At 49.1% G+C, this 17,697-nt stretch overlaps 5 protein-coding genes across 5 annotated transcripts; 1 reads left to right on the top strand and 4 right to left on the bottom strand.

The window, feature by feature from the left end:
• Positions 1–50: 50 nt before the first annotated feature.
• On the bottom strand, positions 51–5,818 carry EDB91DRAFT_598835 (uncharacterized protein). Its single transcript, XM_041327824.1, has 4 exons — positions 4,512–5,818; positions 4,307–4,464; positions 2,607–4,255; positions 51–2,553 (listed from the first exon to the last, which is right to left on the bottom strand). The coding sequence occupies exons 1-4, from the start codon at positions 5,536–5,538 to the stop codon at positions 225–227; spliced, it is 5,163 nt and encodes a 1,720-aa protein (XP_041182000.1). The 5' UTR covers positions 5,539–5,818; the 3' UTR covers positions 51–224.
• Positions 5,819–6,449: 631 nt separating this feature from the next.
• On the top strand, positions 6,450–9,362 carry EDB91DRAFT_1104555 (magnesium transporter NIPA-domain-containing protein). Its single transcript, XM_041317393.1, has 15 exons — positions 6,450–6,618; positions 6,669–6,797; positions 6,851–6,875; positions 6,929–6,961; positions 7,009–7,037; positions 7,090–7,194; positions 7,242–7,269; positions 7,325–7,451; positions 7,504–7,624; positions 7,674–7,725; positions 7,774–7,821; positions 7,878–7,883; positions 7,944–7,967; positions 8,021–8,049; positions 8,106–9,362. Exons 1-15 carry the CDS (start codon positions 6,511–6,513, stop codon positions 9,171–9,173), a joined length of 1,932 nt encoding a protein of 643 aa, XP_041181999.1. The 5' UTR covers positions 6,450–6,510; the 3' UTR covers positions 9,174–9,362.
• A 289-nt stretch (positions 9,363–9,651) lies between these two features.
• On the bottom strand, positions 9,652–11,688 carry EDB91DRAFT_1104553 (glycoside hydrolase family 18 protein). Its single transcript, XM_041317392.1, has 7 exons — positions 11,615–11,688; positions 11,538–11,560; positions 11,272–11,504; positions 11,130–11,217; positions 10,926–11,071; positions 10,230–10,875; positions 9,652–10,174 (listed from the first exon to the last, which is right to left on the bottom strand). The coding sequence occupies exons 3-7, from the start codon at positions 11,433–11,435 to the stop codon at positions 10,004–10,006; spliced, it is 1,215 nt and encodes a 404-aa protein (XP_041181998.1). The 5' UTR covers positions 11,436–11,504; positions 11,538–11,560; positions 11,615–11,688; the 3' UTR covers positions 9,652–10,003.
• A 763-nt stretch (positions 11,689–12,451) lies between these two features.
• EDB91DRAFT_598591 (uncharacterized protein) lies at positions 12,452–14,746 on the bottom strand. Its single transcript, XM_041327823.1, has 6 exons — positions 14,586–14,746; positions 14,400–14,515; positions 14,095–14,312; positions 13,622–14,035; positions 12,969–13,567; positions 12,452–12,757 (listed from the first exon to the last, which is right to left on the bottom strand). The coding sequence occupies exons 2-6, from the start codon at positions 14,428–14,430 to the stop codon at positions 12,583–12,585; spliced, it is 1,437 nt and encodes a 478-aa protein (XP_041181997.1). The 5' UTR covers positions 14,431–14,515; positions 14,586–14,746; the 3' UTR covers positions 12,452–12,582.
• Positions 14,747–15,363: 617 nt separating this feature from the next.
• On the bottom strand, positions 15,364–16,647 carry EDB91DRAFT_1104532 (signal peptidase 22 kDa subunit). The gene is made up of 5 exons (XM_041317391.1): positions 16,392–16,647; positions 16,224–16,297; positions 16,027–16,103; positions 15,837–15,949; positions 15,364–15,723 (listed from the first exon to the last, which is right to left on the bottom strand). The coding sequence occupies exons 1-5, from the start codon at positions 16,532–16,534 to the stop codon at positions 15,594–15,596; spliced, it is 537 nt and encodes a 178-aa protein (XP_041181996.1). The 5' UTR covers positions 16,535–16,647; the 3' UTR covers positions 15,364–15,593.
• Between the last annotated feature and the right edge of the window lie 1,050 nt (positions 16,648–17,697).

Here is a 17,697-nt window from a genome sequence, read left to right as displayed (position 1 = left end):
CAGACAATTATACACTCAGTAGTTCTGTAAATACCACACAATCAACCAGATATCCGAATGAATGGTATTCACCCTCGGTGGCAGAGACGAACCGGTATAAAGATTGTACAGACCATTAATATGAATAACAAGGGCGTGCGGGTAATATATACATGTTTGAATGCGAATGCAGTACATTGATGCAGCTGAGAAGTGAAACTGAAAAGGAAAACGCAATAAAAATGTCAACGAGACAATAACGAAGTTATTAATTGAAGTGTCCGTTCGTCAATACCCTCGTGGCCTTCTAGAGCTGTCACAATGGCGGACGATTTGTCTGATAATTTTCTGAGAACTAGACTCGCAACAGCATTCTCAAGCCGCGAGGAAAGTGAATCGAGGTGCATCATGATCTCGAGGTCAGATGTTTTCTCATTCATCGGGGGGAGGAGCATGTTTGGATCACCGTACATTATCGAAGGCTCCAGAACGTCTTCGTCGGAGAGAAGCTCCAGTGGAAGGTCAGATACACTCTCCTTCCGTTCGAGACGCGGACGAAAGATGCGACCCGAAGCCAAAGCCTCAATCCGCAGGCATAGCATGGCCAGATCTCTGACTTGAGCGATGCTGAGCTGGACTCTGGCTGGGGATGTGGAAGTGCTCAAATGAGACCCAGAAGCATCCAAGTCCTGACGGCCTAGAAGGGCAGCTGGGTAGACGAGTGAAACCATCTCCGGAATCTCCAGCCCCTTCAGCTTGATTTCCCTAGCAGGGATAAGGACTATCTGCATCTGCCGGATCGCCTCGATAGCCTGCGTTGGCTGGAACTCCGAGTATTCCGTATCCGGCCCATTCTCGAAGATCTTGGCATTGATTTCGCGAACGACGTCGGCGCTGCACATGATCTGCCCACCCAACGCGCATCCGCTGATACGAGCAGCTCGGATAACCATGGGCCCAAAGTAATCCATGCGACCAGTGATAGGATCTGGTTCACACACTGGGGTTCCGCAGTGGACGCCCATACGGACTGAAAGGCCACGTGAAAGCAGCTGTCCATGCTCATCATACACCTCTTTGCCTTCGTCGCACTCCAATATCTCCAGCGGCCAGGACTCGCGAAGAAGTTGCAGCTGAACGGTGAAGCACCACCACATCGCGGCAAGGGTAGTTGGAAAGGAGCAAAAAAATGCATCGCCTTCCGTCTTGACGACATAACCACCGCAAGTTCGAAGATATCGTCGCAACAGGTTATTGTGCAGACGCATTGCTGTTGGCATACCTGCATTTGCTTCCCATAATTGCGTTGAATTTCGAATGTCGGTAAATACCAGGCAGAGATGCCCGGTGGGTGGTGAAACCTCTCCTCCTAAGCGAGCGATGGTGCGATCAACAATATCCGCTTTCTTCCCTGCTCTCTTTTTATTGAGAGAGCTGTAGACCTCTGGATCCACAAGCGAGTCTGATACAGGCTGTCGAGAGCGGAAGAGGTCGGCGACGCAAATTACCATGATCATGGTGTTACCGTCTGCACCATAGCTTATGGCGAAGTCACGTAGCTTCTGTGCCGCAATCATGGGGTCAAATGGCTCTGATCGAGCAATGTCGACTGCGGTCTGGTAGGATATGTATTGCCACAGTCCGCGGTTGCCGATGATCACGAACTCGTCGAGCTCAGTCATCTGGCGGACGTAGACGTCGGGTCGTGCATTGACAACGGGAAAGTCGTGGTAGTATCCAAAAGCTCGAGACGTATCAACTTCGTCATGGATGAGCCCCGTCGGCGATATCCAGCCCTCTGCGAGTCGGATACGCCTCGCTTCATCGCGGTCATAAGGGTCGTGATTCTTGGAAATGAGTTCTGCATTCCCTTGGCTCGAGATGACAGCAAGAGCATGCCCAACGTTAGCAACATACAACGTCCGGCCGACCACGTAAACCACGATGCCAGAGGCTCCTTGTCGGATGTAAGAGGAATCGAGTCCAGAAGGAGGGGCGGTAGATGCGCTGACTGTGGACATCTTACGAGATGGCTGCGAGTAGAGCTTGTCGTGGAGTTGTCTGTTCAGCTTCAGGAATGTGCGCCTCAGTGCGTCCGGCACGCCCTCCTTTCCTCCTTTCTGGTCTTTCTTCAGCTGCAGAAGCTGCTCGTTGAAAAGAGAAGCAAAATTGTCGTGTAGGTACTTCGACAGAATGTTGTTGCCCGGGCAAGCCTTCGTACGCCCAAACATCGCAAACAACGCCTCATCCTTCTTCTCTCCGAGGTCGGGCAGGACGAGATCGAGCGTGGTCAGGTACCCATTCCTCCCAATCGTGTCGGCAATGCCGTATGACATTCCGTTGACTTCCGTCTGAGAAGTACGAACACGGCGTTCGTCAGACTCTTCGGGAATATTGTCAAGGAAAGTGGTCATGACGTCCATCAACCCGAGGACACGAAGCTGCGATAGTTGAGAAAAGTCGGAAAGGACCCTTCCGCGTTCATCCACCACGCTCTTTCCACCATTGTTCTGCTTGAGATCCAATTTCTTGTTCCCTGAGAGGTTAAGGTACTTCAAGTTACAATTGAAATTCCTGCCGGCGCCGTGAACAAATCAGTCACAAGTGTCCAAAAGGCCCAAACATACCAGTTCCAATCAAACTCCCAATTGTGAATGTTGTACCTTAACAAGTTGCTGCCGGCGTCGATGATGGTCAGACTGGGGATTTTGCCCAGCTCAGCTGGGAGCGTCTGGAACTTGTTCCCGTTCAAGAACAACACCGACAATCTGGTCATTTTCACGAGGTCTTCGGTGGGAATACTCGTTAACTGGTTGCCACTGAGGTACAGTTCCTCCAGCTGCTGTAGATTGCGCAGGAATGAAGAGGGGAGTTCTTGGATCTGGTTGAAGGACAGGTTGAGGACGCGTAGCTCCTTGAGGATGGTGAACGGAGGAATCGCTTCATCTGTTAGTTGGTTCTCCCCGATGGAGAGTCGCTCGAGAGAGTAAGCGAGGGGTGGGAGTGCTCGGCCAGGTGCGGTGTGTATTGACATATTGCACGTAGCGTTCGAGGGCTTTCTTGGTATGTGACCAGGTCGAGAGGGTGATGACGATAAGGGTATCTCGAGAGTTATTCCAGATGGCGCCGGTGCAACCAAGTTATCGCCAGGAGGATCATGCCAAGTAGCGAGCAGATTTGAGGTGACGTTGATATGCGTTAACGACGCGCAATTCCAGAGGGATACAGGCAGTTCTGTCAAGTTGTTGTTATGGGCATCGAGGGTTTCTAGACGCTGAAGGAGGCCGATAGTGGAGGGCAGGGAGACGAGTTTGTTGTCACAACAAGAAAAGTGTATCAGATGGGAGAGTTCGCCGAGGGAGTCCGGGAGCGTGCGAAGTTCGTTGTGGTCGAGTTTTAGGGTCTGAAGAGCAGGGAGCTGAGAGAAGTCGAATGCGTCAAGAGAGGAAAGCTTAGCGTAGGAGACATCGAGGAGTGTGAGGGTATGAGATACTTGCGGTGGAGAACTAGGAGCGAATTTGAGGAAGGTGATGTCGTTGTGGGAAGCGTCCAGAACTGACAGGTTGGGACCAATGGACAGATGAAGGGCGTGGACGAAATTGTGATCAGCATAGAGGATTTGGAGTTTGGGCAGAGTGTAGGCAATGGAAATGTCGGATATGTTATTTCTTCGACAGTCAAGTAATTGTAGATTAACAAGATTCCTGCATTCTTCGGGTAACTTGGCCACCTGGTTTCCGATCATAATCAGGCGCTCAAGAGTAGTGAGGCGGCCAATCTCCTCCGGAAGTTCAGTGATCATGTTGAAAGACACATCGAGCTCGACAAGACATGGCAGCTGGCAGATGACACTAGGCACGTGCACGAATTTGTTGTTCGAAATGTTCAGGAAGTTCAGAAACTTGAGGCGGGGAAAATACCAGGGCAACTGCTCTATCCTATTGTTCTGGAGTTTTAGGCTTGAGAGCTCAGGTATGCGGTCTAGACCAGCATCGTCCAAGTCCACGATACGATTACACGACAGGTCGAGTCGATGTAAGCTGGTAGAGTGCCGAACACTCTGAGGCACTTTCTTCATCGCCATGCTGGACAATTTGAGATCGCGGAGGGTCGTACAGGACTGGATAAAATCCAGGGGTATTTCCACCATTGGATTACGTGAGAGGTTGAGGTACACGATCTCGCCAGCGTTTTGATAGAGGACGATGGGTATGGTGGGTAGACTACAGCCTGTGAGGTCGACGAGTTCGAACGCATCGAGCGTAAGCTCCTCAGCCTGAAAGCAAGGAGTTAAGTCAGATTATGATGTTTTTCGTGGACAACTTACTGTCGGGCCGAGGAGTTGACTTTTATACACGAATTTCATAAGGAACGTCATGTCCTCTGCACCAAGAAAAGCAAGACTGTCTGCTTGGTCGTATCCTGCCTGCTCCAACCGGCGAATGACAATGGCAGCCGGCCTCTCAGTAGGTGCCAATACACGTTCTGAAAACAATGAGAAACATAAGCAAGCGCGCAACGGCAAGACGTACCTCGCCCCCTCTCCTTCAGATACAGTTTATGCGTCTCACGCTCCTTGTGCGCAAATAGCTTTTGGTTAAGCAACGGGGTGAGCTCCGCTACGGTGGAGTGTATCGAGATAGGGGCGACGTGGTATGATCCATCCGCGCGATATATTCGAACGCGAACGCGGTCGTTGCTGCTACGGGATGGCAGCTTACGCGGATGGGTGGACTTTCGACGGGATTTTCGTTTCGAGCTAAGACTCGAGCTGTTGAAAGACGACGTGACATCCGCATATCTCGTATTGATACTCGTGCTCTCCTCGGAGCTCGAGTCGCCTCCTGGATCTGCCTCTTCCTCCCCGTCCTTCTCCACAGCCCAGCTCTCGGGAGCGGTCCACATAGGCGCTTCATAGACAATTGCTCCGGACACAACTGCCTCCTCTGGTCCAAATGAAGGGGGAAAACTCTTTGGAGAGAGCTTTCGAATGTCAATAACAGCTTTTCGCTTGTTGGTGGGAGAAGTAGAAGAAAACGGATTGGGATTGCTGAACACAAAGGAAGAGGAGTGAGGCGGTGATGGAGGCGGTTGCAAGCTACTGTCGGAAGTACTGGCAGTGCTTGGATCGACTGCGCTCGATGGAGAAACGTTTGATGGTGCAACATTCTGCCCAGAAAGAGTCGTAAGGTCGACGATACCCTCCATGTGCTCAAAATTAAGGTCGATCGGGATGAATCCGTCATCTTTTTCGGGGGACAACGGAGGAGTTCTTGGTGCGGTAGGGGGTAATCGTCCCTTCAGTTGTCGCCCTTTCTCCTTCTTGTCTTTCTTGAGTACTTGTGGTGGAGGAGGAGATGGAACGGGGTTCATGAACGTATTAAAAGTCTCTGTAGAAGCGGAGGCACATGAAGATATTGATGTCATATGGGATGACGAGCCTGTGTCTGAGGAGAGCCTTCCCCGGCTGCTGCGTGACATCTTGATGATGTCGGTGAGTTTCATCTTTATCTTGCCTCTGCGGAGATCACTTGAGCTTCCCTGCTCGCGCAAGGTCATGTCAGAAAGCGCTGGACTATAGGAGTCTGTGAGTGTTTGTGAATCGGCTCCTCCACGGATTGGGTAAAGGATGCTGCTGGAACTTCCTTGCCGTGAAGAGGTAAGGGATGAAAAGGACGCCTTGCTCAAACCCAGAGAGCGTTTGATAAGGCTGGGCGAGGTAAACTAGAAAGAAAGGAATAGTTAATTTTGTTCAGTCGGACATCGAAGACAAGTCTGGAAGGAACAGTGGGCCTGACGCGCGGGGGATCACGAGGGGGCGTGGAAATGGAGAGACTCACAGGCTCTTCAGTCAGAAAGGGGGCGATCTCTGGATGGTCCCCAGATTCCGGCTTCAGGAAGTCTGGGGGTACGAAGGGCTGGTGCAAGAATTGGATTGTGGCATCCTGAGGCTCTGGAGAAGATGATAGTTCGGAAAGAAACAACTCGGTATCGGCCCTGCGGTCATTCGAAGAAACCTGAAAGGCGCTCATGGGCGAATTATCAACGGCTTCTGGTCGGACACTCTATTTGGTGATTCCCAGAGCTGGAGGATACGCGCTGGCAAGCCTAGCGTCTTAATGGTTCACTAGTATAAAGATAAAAGAAAGAAAGAAATGAAGATCAGAAAGAAACTAAAGGCAGATTTCTCACCAGAAATCGGGATGAGACTAATTACAAGACTCCCAGCAGAAGACAAGCTGGATCCCAGGACTTTCAAACTACCCAACAGCCTTGCACAGGCGTCTTGCCCGAGAACAATATTATTATTCCGTTCCCCATAATCCTTCCTTTTTTGGGTTCCTTACAACACCCGTCGGAGTTACCGCCGGAACGGCACGGACTACTCCGGTTTGTCCATAAATGGTATGCTACCCGGAGTCACGCTGGTTTGGGACCAGGCCGACTTAGGCTTGTGGCTTGGCCAGTGCATCGCAACTCAAGAATAACTACAAAACCGTTGGCCCCCCTGCTGCGGGCTTCATCACGACCATGTCCACCACATCGCTGGCTTCGTCCTCGACCTCGTCGGGGATGTCCTCCGCCTCTGCCTCTGCTTCTGGTTCAAGCACTACCTTCCAATTACCGTCAAGCCTCAAAGTAGGCGCTTCATTCTCGGTTTTGCTGCCCAGTCTCACTTTGAGTTCCAGGTCATCGGAATAGTACTCGCAGTCTTGAGTGGCCTATTGATTGGCTCTAGTTTCGTCTTCAAGAAAAAGGGTTTGTTGCGCTCGCAGGCCGGGCACGCAGCAGGCGAAGGTGTCGCATACCTCAAATCTGTGAGACTCTTCCCCGCAACCTCTCACACCGTCATTAATATTTCATGTCAAAGCCATTGTGGTGGATAGGCATGACAAGTGAGTTTCCATATCCTGCTGCTTGTGCTGAACATAACATGCGAATCGTAAAGTGATGATATGTGGAGAATTGTGTAATTTTGTTGGTATGTCACATGAACTCTTACTTCTAATCTGTGCTGACCCTGCAAAGCATACGCGTTTGTCGAAGCGCTTGTTGTGGTGCGTCTGAGACATCCCATTCTCTGTCATATCTTCACCATAATGTATCAAGACTCCTATGGGTGCACTATCTGTTGTAATATGCGCCATACTATCTTCCATTTTTCTCAAGGAGAAACTCACCTTTTTTGGATGGCTGGGTTGTGCCCTCTGTATTGTAAGTGTCACCATTCTTTTATCTTCTCGTGTACCGACATCTGCCAGATCGGTTCCACTATCATTGCTCTCAACGGTAAGTATCACAACGAGCGAGCACCATACACCAAAGCTTATTTCTCGCGCACAAGGCCCACAGGAGCAAACACCTGGTGAAATAGAGCAGTTTAAGAAACTCTTCCTTGCGCCTGGTTTCCTCGGGTACATAGCTGCCCTGTTTACTATCGCCTTCTCTATTATCTTTTACTTTGGACCTAAGTCAGTTCACGTGATATCTCTCTCTTTTCCCCATTTATATTTATTATTTCAGATATGGCAAGAACAGCATGCTCTGGTATATCACTGTATGCAGCACCATCGGTGGCATCAGTGTGAGTGTCACGACAGGGCTCGGTGCAGCCATAGTCACCAGTGTGATGGGAGTCAACCAGGCAAGTTGTTGTAATTATCATGAGGTCACGTTATCTGACGGCGGCACAGTTCAAAAACTGGTTTATCTACTTTTTGATCGCTTTTGTGGCGACAACACTACGTGCGTCATAATCGTATGCCTTCGTTTCGCCGCACTAACACGACGCAGTAACGGAAATTTATTACCTGAATATTGCGCTTGCACTATTCAATACTGGTGAGTGACAGAATAATAATGTGCGTGTGCTTGGACTCAACTGTTTCACTTGACAGCTATGGGTAAAGTTCATTTTCCACCAATACTCACTGCCCAACTAACTTAATCTGAAACTATCACAGTAACGCCCACGTACTACGTTTTATGTATGTGACTTGTGTCCAATCACGTTCTAATTGACACCAACCCCTTCAAACAGTTTCATTTTTTTCAATGGTCACAACCATCGTGCGCGCAGCTACATCTTTCAAATATCACCTGATCACTTACCCAGTCCGTTACAGGTCCTCTTTCAAGGACTCAGCGCTCCTGTCTCTCAAATTCTCACGCTTGTATTGGCCTTCCTTACAATATGTGTCGGCATCACCATCCTCCAAATGTCCAAGATCGACCCTGCACAACTCTCCAAACTTGACAGGCGGTCTACTATGCTCCTCGAAGCCGCGCGCGCAAAAACAGAGGACGCCGAGGAGAAGGGCATTGCCGGGATGGAAGATCCCGGCATTGAGGCGCTTCGCGGCTCGTTCGGTACCATGAGCAGCATCATCCGTGCCCGCTCAGCACGGAGAGTGAGCCAATCAAGCAGGCACACGGCCTCCACCCTCCGGGGGCGTTCAGACGGCCTACCTTCCACGCACTGGCAACAGCAAGATGCAAATCACGCATATGATGGATTGACACGTCATCAGCTCTATGATGCCCCTGTACCGCGGGTATCCGACCCAGATCGCGCGTCGTCGTTTTCATCTAGATCGACGACGCCGTATAGCCCGCGGAAAACCGCCATCAAATTCGGATCGCAAGATCTCGTGCATTCGTACCGCCCCCCAGGTAGCGGGGATGCGGACGCCATTCATGAGCATAGGAATGTCGTACACTCCACACCGCCAGTACAGACTGACGATTCGTTTGTGTACCCTCCGCCACCAAACAACGACGTTTCGTCCACACCTGGTGGTTCGCAATCGCTAACCATACCGCCGCGTGCAAACGATGAGCCACCTGCACCCACCGTGTCAACGATGTATCACGGCCCAACAATCAGTGATCCCTTTGATACCCCGACGACCCCCACCATGACCGCATTCCCCTCGTCGTCCGACTTGCTGACAGATAAATATCCTCCGCAAAACTACGACAGTCAGGAGGATGTACGCCCCGCGGAGCGCACACGACGAAGCTCTTCGACGGGCCAGTCGCGACGATACCCAAGAGGTGTTGATGATGCAGAGGAGAGTATAAGTCTGTGGGAGCGGACCTCGCCTGTTCATGAGATGTACGAGCAAGAGGAGCCGTCGCCGCCAGTTCAGGGAATTCGGCTGGTGAAACCTAGTTCTAAGACATGGCTGTGATGAAGGGGGTGTACGATCAGATATGGACTAGATTTTTTCTGAATGTAGTAGACAACAGGGACTACTGGTGTTGTATCTATTTTTGACGAGCGGACATTGCACTCGCTGCATGCCTCAAGCTGAGAATGGCATGAGCTGATTTTACTTCTACCAGGATATGGTGCGATAAGAGAACACGCGCGATAGGGAAAGCAATTAATTGCGACCACCGGACGCTAGGATGACTGTCGTTAGCACGCCCCGAGATGATGGTGCTGCAATAACTTAGTACTTACAAAGGTGCACAGAAGATCTACGTGATGGGGAGAGCTATCCATCGAGACTACCGGTCTCTATCGTTAATACACTAGAATAAGTACATAACACAAGATACTAACTCTTTTCGAATGATACCGTGACGTTGTACTTCAGAATTGTTTTTCGTCCATCAGAGTTTCGGATTTTCAATGTATGTCTTCCGAGGGACCGAGTCCGACCTTCCCGGTCATTACACGGTCCCGTCGACACCGCGCTCGGATAGCCCCGTCTTCGACCCTCACCAGCTACCCAACCATGGAAGTATTTTTTTGCGGCCTGACCTTTGCAGGAATCCCGTTGTGATCGGTAACGAAATTCATCATGTCCGCAGAATGCTAAAACTAAATCATTCAACCTTAGACTGCCGCGGGTTCTTAGGACGCGGAACTTCACAAGGTGGGGTATTTTGGCCCCACAATAGAAGCTGTATAAGGTAACTACGGCAGGACGGAACTTGAAGAAGACGACGACAAGAGGGTGATCTACGATGTGGGCATACAGGGTGTATGAATTATGCAATACAGTGGACGAGTTTACATGGCACTATTGATGGCATCGGTGAGGATATCATCGTAGTCTCCGCCCGCCTGCCACATAGCATATCCTAGCAGCCCAGTATTTTTGATGTATTCGCCCTTGGCTGTGAACGACTCTGCGTTGTCATACGAAATCATGACCTCGGATGTTTCATTGTAAACGTAGGGCTAACGGCAAGTCCATAAGAAATTAGAAGCAGTACCTTGTCAAGGGTGTACGTACCGTTTGGCTGCATGAATCAAATCGATAGTAGATACCTTTGGCAGTCGTGCCTTCCGAGTTGAGGAAGCCACCGTCGACCAGTCCCCAGAAGTTAAAGGTACCTCCAGATCCTTGGTAATTACCACAGGCATCTACGCTCCCAGTGTTATCCCACGCATCACCTACGGGCTGATTAGATGCATTAAAAGCAGGGTAAGAGGCTAGTGTCTTCGTGCCCGACACGAATGCATCGGTGGGTTTGACACTATAAGAATGTCCGTAGGATGGAACACCCAGGACGATCTGATCGACGGGCATGCCTGCTTTGGACCAGGCCTTCACTGCTGAAACAGCTGAGCCTTGTTGCTCAGATGACTTCGCACAGGAATCATTGAGTGGGGCGTTAGGACCAACAGCAGAGGTCCATGAACCCCAGACATCATAGTCCATGATAGCAATGTAGTCAAGAACCTTCGCAAAGTCGGAGACGTCAGTTGAAGGATTGCCATCGGAATCGCGGAATGGTGTCACAGACACTGCTGCCGAGATGGTGATTTTAGAGCCCACACAGTCTTCGCGAAGTTCTTGGAGGAAGGAGAGAAAGTTCGCAGTGTCATTGGAGTTGACAATATTACAACCGATGCCTTGGTGATTTGGATACTCCCAACTAAATCAAAACTGGGTCAGACAAATTTATGTGGTGACTGACATACATACTCGAAGTTGACACCATCTAGATCATATTTTTCAACAAAGTCTACCACTGTCTTTGTGAATGCAGTGCGATTCTCCGCCGTCGCGACGTCGGAAGAAAAGTAGACGCTACCTCCCCAACCTCCAATGGCAATATGGGCTTTAACACCCTATGTAACATGCTATTGGCTCAGCGATCAAATACGCAAATGGTTGTTGTTGACATACGTGTGCATGCGCTTCTGACACGAAGGCAGGAAGCAACAAGCCATCTGACCCTTCTAGTGATATACTGTTCACATATGAAGTGGTTGTTCTACAAATTGTCGATCAACGCTGTCGCTAGATCGGCATGGTAGCTTCCACTTACGCGAAAGAATAGTACATCGTGTTGTACTTGTCCCAATTTACTTTGGACGGCGGGTATGCATTAGTACCAGTAGCATGCCAGCCAGCATACCATGCACCAGCAACCTTGGAAGACGCCTGAGCGGAAGACAGGAGTGTAAGGGAGGCCACAAGCAACAGTAGCATAGTGAACGATGAAAAGATGGGTCCGTACGCAGTAAAAATTTCCTCGTTTCTTAAATATGGTTCTGCACTTCTATTACAGGTACCGACGTTATTGCTGATGATGGCTAGGATCCGAGTAAGAGCAGTACGAGAGAAGCTAGAAGTTTCTGGTTGACGTAGACTTGTAGTGTCATGACAGAATTGTGCTCCACCGTTCTCGATCGAAACAAATGTTGACCTTGCTTCGGATGGTATGCACCGACGACATGAGGCGGAATTCGCAAGTCTTGCAAGCTTGAACACCTGCTTTGACACCGTCAATTTAATTCGAATATTCAAGTACTCACCAAACGGTTCAGTGACCTATAGTCCATCAGTAGTCAGCCTATTTACGCTTTACCAGCTCTTTTTATGATGATGGCACTTCCACAAGTCGTTACAGAGGCAGGCGTGTTCTGCATCGTGATTCGATGTAGTCTGTGGGTCGATCATTACGGAGTAATTAGCAATTGATAGCACAGCCACTTCTGTGCCAGCAGTTTGTCGCGGAGGCCATCATGGGGAAGTCTAGGGGAAGTGTGGTTTTAGACTCTGGCCGAATGGATGTATGCTATTAGATGAACTGCCGGTCCGAGAATTGTGTTTCAGTCAAATCCCCCACTCCCAATTGGCAGCAACAAGAATCAGTGTGCTTGAACAGTGATTCATGTCATACTACCCAGAGATAAGTTGATCGGGGTTTCCTTTAAAGAACCTGAACCCTTATCAGTGAGCCTCTATCAGTATTTTGGGACATTCCAGCTTAGAACATGACTAGCACTTGGCCTGCTTAATCGTCACTACAGATCATGTTTGGGCCAGCCACCGAGGACGGATATTACTCCACCACAAAGGAGCACAGAACTAGGACTCTTTATTCATGCAGCTACATGAGGAGTATGTGCGAGACGGCCTGCCAGCAAACCAAATAACAGCAATGATCAAATACATGAGGTATAATGGGATAAGCAGAACGAAAGCGACGAAAGCATAGCGACGACAACATGCAGAAATTGCAGGATGACGAGCGTAATTTACACAACACAATACGCGATGCTAAGAGCAATGCAAAGGAATGACAATAAATATTCAAAGGAGTGACTCTAGAGCAGTCCGGGGAGCGGGGGAACTATGGCCGTTTGTCTATAGATCGTTTTCGACCTGGCCTTATCACTTTGGGACCCCCTGAATTGGTTTCGGGAACCGGCGAGCCACTTCCCCGGGGAATCAGCGACCGGCGCTTCCTCATTCCCCGACGCGACTCTAGCGGATACTCGCATTTCAAATGCCTACGAGCACACTGACTGGGAAACAAAGACACGCAAGTCAGTCAAGTGTCCAAATAATTGATGGTGGCGCGGACATCAGCGAGCGGAAGATGATTTCAATTAAGAAACTACCACCACGCATCGCGCGAAACCGGCAATTCATTACCACGCCAATTGTGCGTGAGGAAGCCAGGGACCGACACATAGTACATTCCTTAATGGGCTCAGGGGAGGAAGTGATACTCACTTGCATGTCCTGTCTTTGCTACCGGGGACAGGTGGGCCGCACGCGATTTTCCGCCCTCGACAAAATAGGCACGCAAGCGCTGGTTTCTTATCCATCGATCTCTTGGGATGCGGCGGCGGGGTTATACGTAACGCGCCCCTCGGGGACGGTGAACGTTGATAAGGGGATCTCGTCCTCCTGTCATGAGTGTGCGAAGAAGATTCATTTGGGGAGTGGTAATGTTGTTGACTTGTATGAATGAATGCTGGAGTGGACGAGTCTTCAACAAACATGTAAGACTGGCTAGGGACAGTGACTGGGACTTCCGATGCATCATGATGCGAAGTGCCCAAGAAAGCTGTACTATGAGGGGAGCATGGAGAGGGAGAATGTGTCATTGCTTCCTGAGGAGGCGAATATGGTTGGAACTGGTGAGTCGAGACCGAATGAACGGGCGGCGGATATGGCAAGTGATCCATAGGCGGCTCCTCATCCAATATTGAGCGGTTTGGTTTTATATCTTCACTGTCGTGAGTCAAACGACTCCCCTCGTACACATACGGTTGTCGAGAATGATGCAGGACGGGCCTCGATGACGGGAAGTCTGACGGATACAAGGACTTACAGTCATGCGGTCAATAGGAGAACGCTAGTAACTTCAAAGAAAGGCTCACCTGCTGTATCAAACCTGGTTCATGTTTCACGCGGATCGCGCCACTATGCCCTGCAGCAGGTGCCGTAGCAGAAACACGTGTACCTTGTGCGCTGCTGCTGGGCGCCTTTGCAGACGTTGAAGTGGACAGCTGTCCCAGAGAGTCGACTAGCGTATATGATTTCGAGATCTGAAACGTAGATAGATTGCTATGAGGAGCATACTGAGTGGTAGTCGTGCACGATGAGGAATCGCCAGCTGGATGTATGTGTGTCTGGCCTTGCAAGCTCCATCCCCCTTGATCCGAATCTTCGGGGCACGGGATAAGAACAGGTTGACCGTACATGCCAAAGAATTGCAGATCCGATTCGTCCAAAGAATTGAAGTATGCACCTGATTGAAGTTCTTCGAACGTAAATGCTCGTTTCACATTCACCTATCATCAACACAGGTCAACTATGATCAGGTAGTTACCACCGAAACAAGGATACTTACGCTAACATCAAAGCCTTCTGTGTAGCCGTTAGGTTGGTTTAAATGCCTAGACGCCACAAGCGATGATTGGCTGAGGCCGTCACAGGGTATAGGGTTATGTGAGCTGGAAGATGCGCTTGGTTGAGCATAACGCCAATATCGACTGTCTTCAGAAGCCGGATGAGTGGATGTAGAAGACATACAGTCCCAGCGAAGGAAGTAAAATCGATGGGGGAAAGCTTCGTGTAAACGGAAGGTCAGTTGACGGCAGGGGATAAATCTCCACCCTCAAGGCAGTGAGTGACTTTTTATATATTAAGACTCACTGAAAAAGGTACGTTGCATATTTGGTAACATAAGAATCCGGCTTCATTTGCAGTTCTAAGCTAGGCTGATTTTAGGAACCCACGCCTCTGGCAGGCTCGAAGTCAGACGACAAGAGCTGTCAACGATTACAGCAACAAGTCCTCATCAGTTTTCCGTAACGATTTTCGTAAGCATAAATGACCCACAATCGCGTTCTCCATTTTGAAGCGGAACTCTGATATCTTCTTCATTTCTGGTCATATCCCCCGAAGTTTGGAGCTCCTAGCTTCTCATCCATATCAGCCTTTAATCAATGAAAATACTACAGCCAGCTGCCGTTGTTTCATGAGAGCATTGATTCTGCAACACGGCAGGATACGGCTTGCACTGTCCTCCTCTTGAGGATATTATCCTAATCAAGCCACTGAATTAATATTGGGCTATTGTCTGAACCGTCAAAAGAATTTGATTTTTAAGATGCGGCACCTTGAAAAAAAAACCTCACCAAATTTCACGACTACCATTCAATCTTCCCCGTGATAAACAATGAAAAATGGTAAGTGACTGACGTGAAGACACCAAATGACCGTAAAGGATAGTAGCCCTTGAATTGGGTTCACTGGGCGCTTCACGAGAGAGGGAGCAGATCGCGAGATATCCGATCTTGTACTCTATCTTGGCAGCTTCGGTAGTTTTCCCATCCTCTTATAATGATCATTTGAGATCATGGTGGAGAAGCAGCTCTAGACTTCTACTGACCGTATTACTTGATGGATCTTTAGAGTAGCGAAGTTTGTTCTGCGGTCGACTTTGAGTACTCCAGTGAGTTACCAGTGGGAGACGTCGCAAGGTTGTGACACGCGTTTTACCTGCGGTCCGCTTAGTACTATTGTCACCGAAGCTATAGAACAACGAGGGGGAAGCATCCCCATCTGTAACTGCCCCACCGAAAAAAACGCACAATTTCTTTCCAACTTTGAATGTGTTGAGCTCGCTAAAATGTCTCTCCGAGAAATATAGACCTTGCACTCGGTCCTAGACTCCAGCAAACACAAGTACATACACGACTTGCATGATTTTGCTCTCAAATATAATACTCAAATCTCGTCGTAAAAAGTAGTTCAAGACTCGATACCCAAGGGATGTAGTTATGTAACTAGATCGTGACGCTAGGCTACCTCTGGTGACATCGAGTCTAAGTTGGTAAGTGACGGTTATGACACAGAGTCTCGGGCGTCAGGAAAGTCGATAGGCTCCAGCGTGCGGGCAGCTTCTCCATAGCTGAGCATGCCAACATACGGCATGACATTGTATTTAAGGGAATATTGAGCGGGAAGTACGTCGCTGTCCAATAAACACGACTCGTCAGCATGAAAAAAAAACAGGGGATGGATAAAGTGATTGGATGATGATCCGTTATCGGATTCGGTAACGCATGCTCGTGGATTCCAACTCACCTGAAAGAACCCGACAGATCGCGAAGTCTGTACTTGTCTTTCTGTACAACGTCGACTATGGCGTCCTCTTTTCTCCGCACAATGCGATCCCAGACAACAACCGTGTTATTGACCTTCAGAATTGCGTTAGATATAGGATACCACAGCCAGGTTTGTCTCGCCATAGAAATTATGATGGTAAATTACTTACCCCTTGTGCGTTTGCGTACTCGGCCTCAAGGTACAAGAATAGCTGCTTCGTGTTCCAGTTGAAAAGTGGTGTGAAGTCTGGTGCGGCACGTAGCGATCGCAAAACCAGAACACGTATAAGAAAACGCGATTGCGCGACAGGAAGTGGTGGATCTCCGGTGAGGCTCTTCCGCTGTCATCGCGATGAAAAATACGTACCAGCCGAAACGTTAAATTTAACAAAACCAATTTCCTCGTTTCTGAAAGGATAGCGCCTCGTTTTGGAGTGGAACCTAAGGAATGTCATGGTAAGTCACTGACGTGAGAGATACGATGAAGGCGAGACTCTATAGCCGCAAGCCTGATGCAAGAAATCGATTCACTCACACCTTCAGGGAGACAATATCCAGGCTACCCTGAGGATTCGCATTGAAGAGGAAGGAGGAAAGAGCTACAGCCGCAAGTAAAGCCATAACACACGTTGACCAAAGACCAGATACACCATTTGCACGAGCGTAAATGCTATGCATCTTGTAATGTGCGCTAGAGAGGATGAAGGAGCTGGAATACCAACCGTTTTGAATGAAGGAACAAACGATTCACTGGTGCGACGTCACGACAGTACTGTACACGTGGCCGTGAATACGACAACTGCCATTTTGGGCAAAATCCTTTGAAGTTGGTCAAGACTCAAGTACTCAAGACTCAAGTTACACGAATCTACTTATGTGCCGGGCACATCAACAAAAGAGACCGAATCATGTATGTTGAAATATAATGCCTTGTGTATGTCTCAAAAGCTAAGAGCGACATGTATGCTTGTGTAAGGTCCACAAGATCTTATATGCTGTGCTTCGGGCTCTTTTGTTGATGCAATTTGCCTGTTGCCCAGTGAAAGCTTGAATCGTTGGAATGGTGCGCTCGAAGGTGCGTTTCTTTTTGTCACATCATAGGAGAAACGATCGGGCATACATTTTAGCGCCAACTGCCTAAAGTTACTCCATCCTCACGCTGACATCCAAATTCACGGGTCATAAGCTCCATAAAATATGAACAATGTTGAGTCTCTACTATCACTGCCATGACGAGCTCTAACTTACTATATCCTATCAATTTCAGGCTTCATTCGGATCATGTTGCAATGCATGCAGGCAAGTTCCTAGTAGCAAACCGACCCAAGGGCTCGGCACAGCGATAGATAACGAGCAACGTTGTCGTATGAAAATGCTGTATGCCATACGCGGATGTATGGTCCTTAGCCTTGCCATTATAGGAGCAGCATCCTTGCTGCCTGATGAACCCAACTAGCAACCAACACTGTCACGGTATGCTTCCAACATGGCTTCAATCATATCACTACGAGTCCACGCACACCGGCAGGACATCTAATCCCACTCTAGCACCAATGTTTCTGCTTCTGGGCGCTGCTAAACTGCCGCAAATGCATGTCTCGCCTTGCCTGGCATTCTGTTTGGTTTGGTTTATCTTCGGAGTCATTTCATTTCATCAGAGGTAATCTGACTGCGCGATAGCATTGGCCTCATCGATGCATCGAGCGTCTCTTAATATTCTTGTGTATATCCTTCTAGTCTCCAATTGTTTTCTTCGCAGAGTGCGTCAGCAGTCATTACCTGGTCGTCCTTATCTTGCCACCAATGGCTGATCGAGGGCACGGTTTGCTGCACCCATCAAA

Source organism: Suillus paluster, assembly GCF_016628075.1.
Source record: "Suillus paluster strain FC165 chromosome Unknown EDB91scaffold_5, whole genome shotgun sequence".
NCBI classification, from domain to species: Eukaryota; Fungi; Basidiomycota; class Agaricomycetes; order Boletales; family Suillaceae; genus Suillus; species Suillus paluster.
Note: the sequence above shows the minus strand (reverse complement) of the source record. Positions and strands in the feature narration are given on the sequence as shown.

Excerpts from the sequence above, each read along its gene's own strand:
- EDB91DRAFT_598835 (XM_041327824.1), bottom strand. The coding sequence starts at position 5,538 with ATGACCTTGCGCGAGCAGGGAAGCTCAAGTGATCTCCGCAGAGGCAAG. Across the intron at positions 4,465-4,511 it reads TCTGAAGGAGAGGGGGCGAG|AACGTGTATTGGCACCTACT; the intron begins GTACGTCTTGCC and ends CATTGTTTTCAG. Across the intron at positions 2,554-2,606 it reads TGGGAGTTTGATTGGAACTG|GAATTTCAATTGTAACTTGA; the intron begins GTATGTTTGGGC and ends CGGCGCCGGCAG.
- EDB91DRAFT_1104555 (XM_041317393.1), top strand. The coding sequence starts at position 6,511 with ATGTCCACCACATCGCTGGCTTCGTCCTCGACCTCGTCGGGGATGTCC. Across the intron at positions 6,876-6,928 it reads GTGGTGGATAGGCATGACAA|TGATGATATGTGGAGAATTG; the intron begins GTGAGTTTCCAT and ends CGAATCGTAAAG. Across the intron at positions 7,726-7,773 it reads TTTTGTGGCGACAACACTAC|TAACGGAAATTTATTACCTG; the intron begins GTGCGTCATAAT and ends AACACGACGCAG.
- EDB91DRAFT_1104553 (XM_041317392.1), bottom strand. The coding sequence starts at position 11,435 with ATGCTACTGTTGCTTGTGGCCTCCCTTACACTCCTGTCTTCCGCTCAG. Across the intron at positions 11,218-11,271 it reads ACGATGTACTATTCTTTCGC|AACAACCACTTCATATGTGA; the intron begins GTAAGTGGAAGC and ends GACAATTTGTAG. Across the intron at positions 10,175-10,229 it reads TTGATTCATGCAGCCAAACG|CCCTACGTTTACAATGAAAC; the intron begins GTACGTACACCC and ends ACTTGCCGTTAG.
- EDB91DRAFT_598591 (XM_041327823.1), bottom strand. The coding sequence starts at position 14,430 with ATGTTACCAAATATGCAACGTACCTTTTTCA. Across the intron at positions 14,313-14,399 it reads TATGCAACGTACCTTTTTCA|CTTTCCCCCATCGATTTTAC; the intron begins GTGAGTCTTAAT and ends GTTTACACGAAG. Across the intron at positions 14,036-14,094 it reads CAGAAGGCTTTGATGTTAGC|GTGAATGTGAAACGAGCATT; the intron begins GTAAGTATCCTT and ends TGTTGATGATAG.
- EDB91DRAFT_1104532 (XM_041317391.1), bottom strand. The coding sequence starts at position 16,534 with ATGCATAGCATTTACGCTCGTGCAAATGGTGTATCTGGTCTTTGGTCA. Across the intron at positions 15,950-16,026 it reads AGTACGCAAACGCACAAGGG|GTCAATAACACGGTTGTTGT; the intron begins GTAAGTAATTTA and ends GCAATTCTGAAG. Across the intron at positions 15,724-15,836 it reads GATCTGTCGGGTTCTTTCAG|CGACGTACTTCCCGCTCAAT; the intron begins GTGAGTTGGAAT and ends TTTATTGGACAG.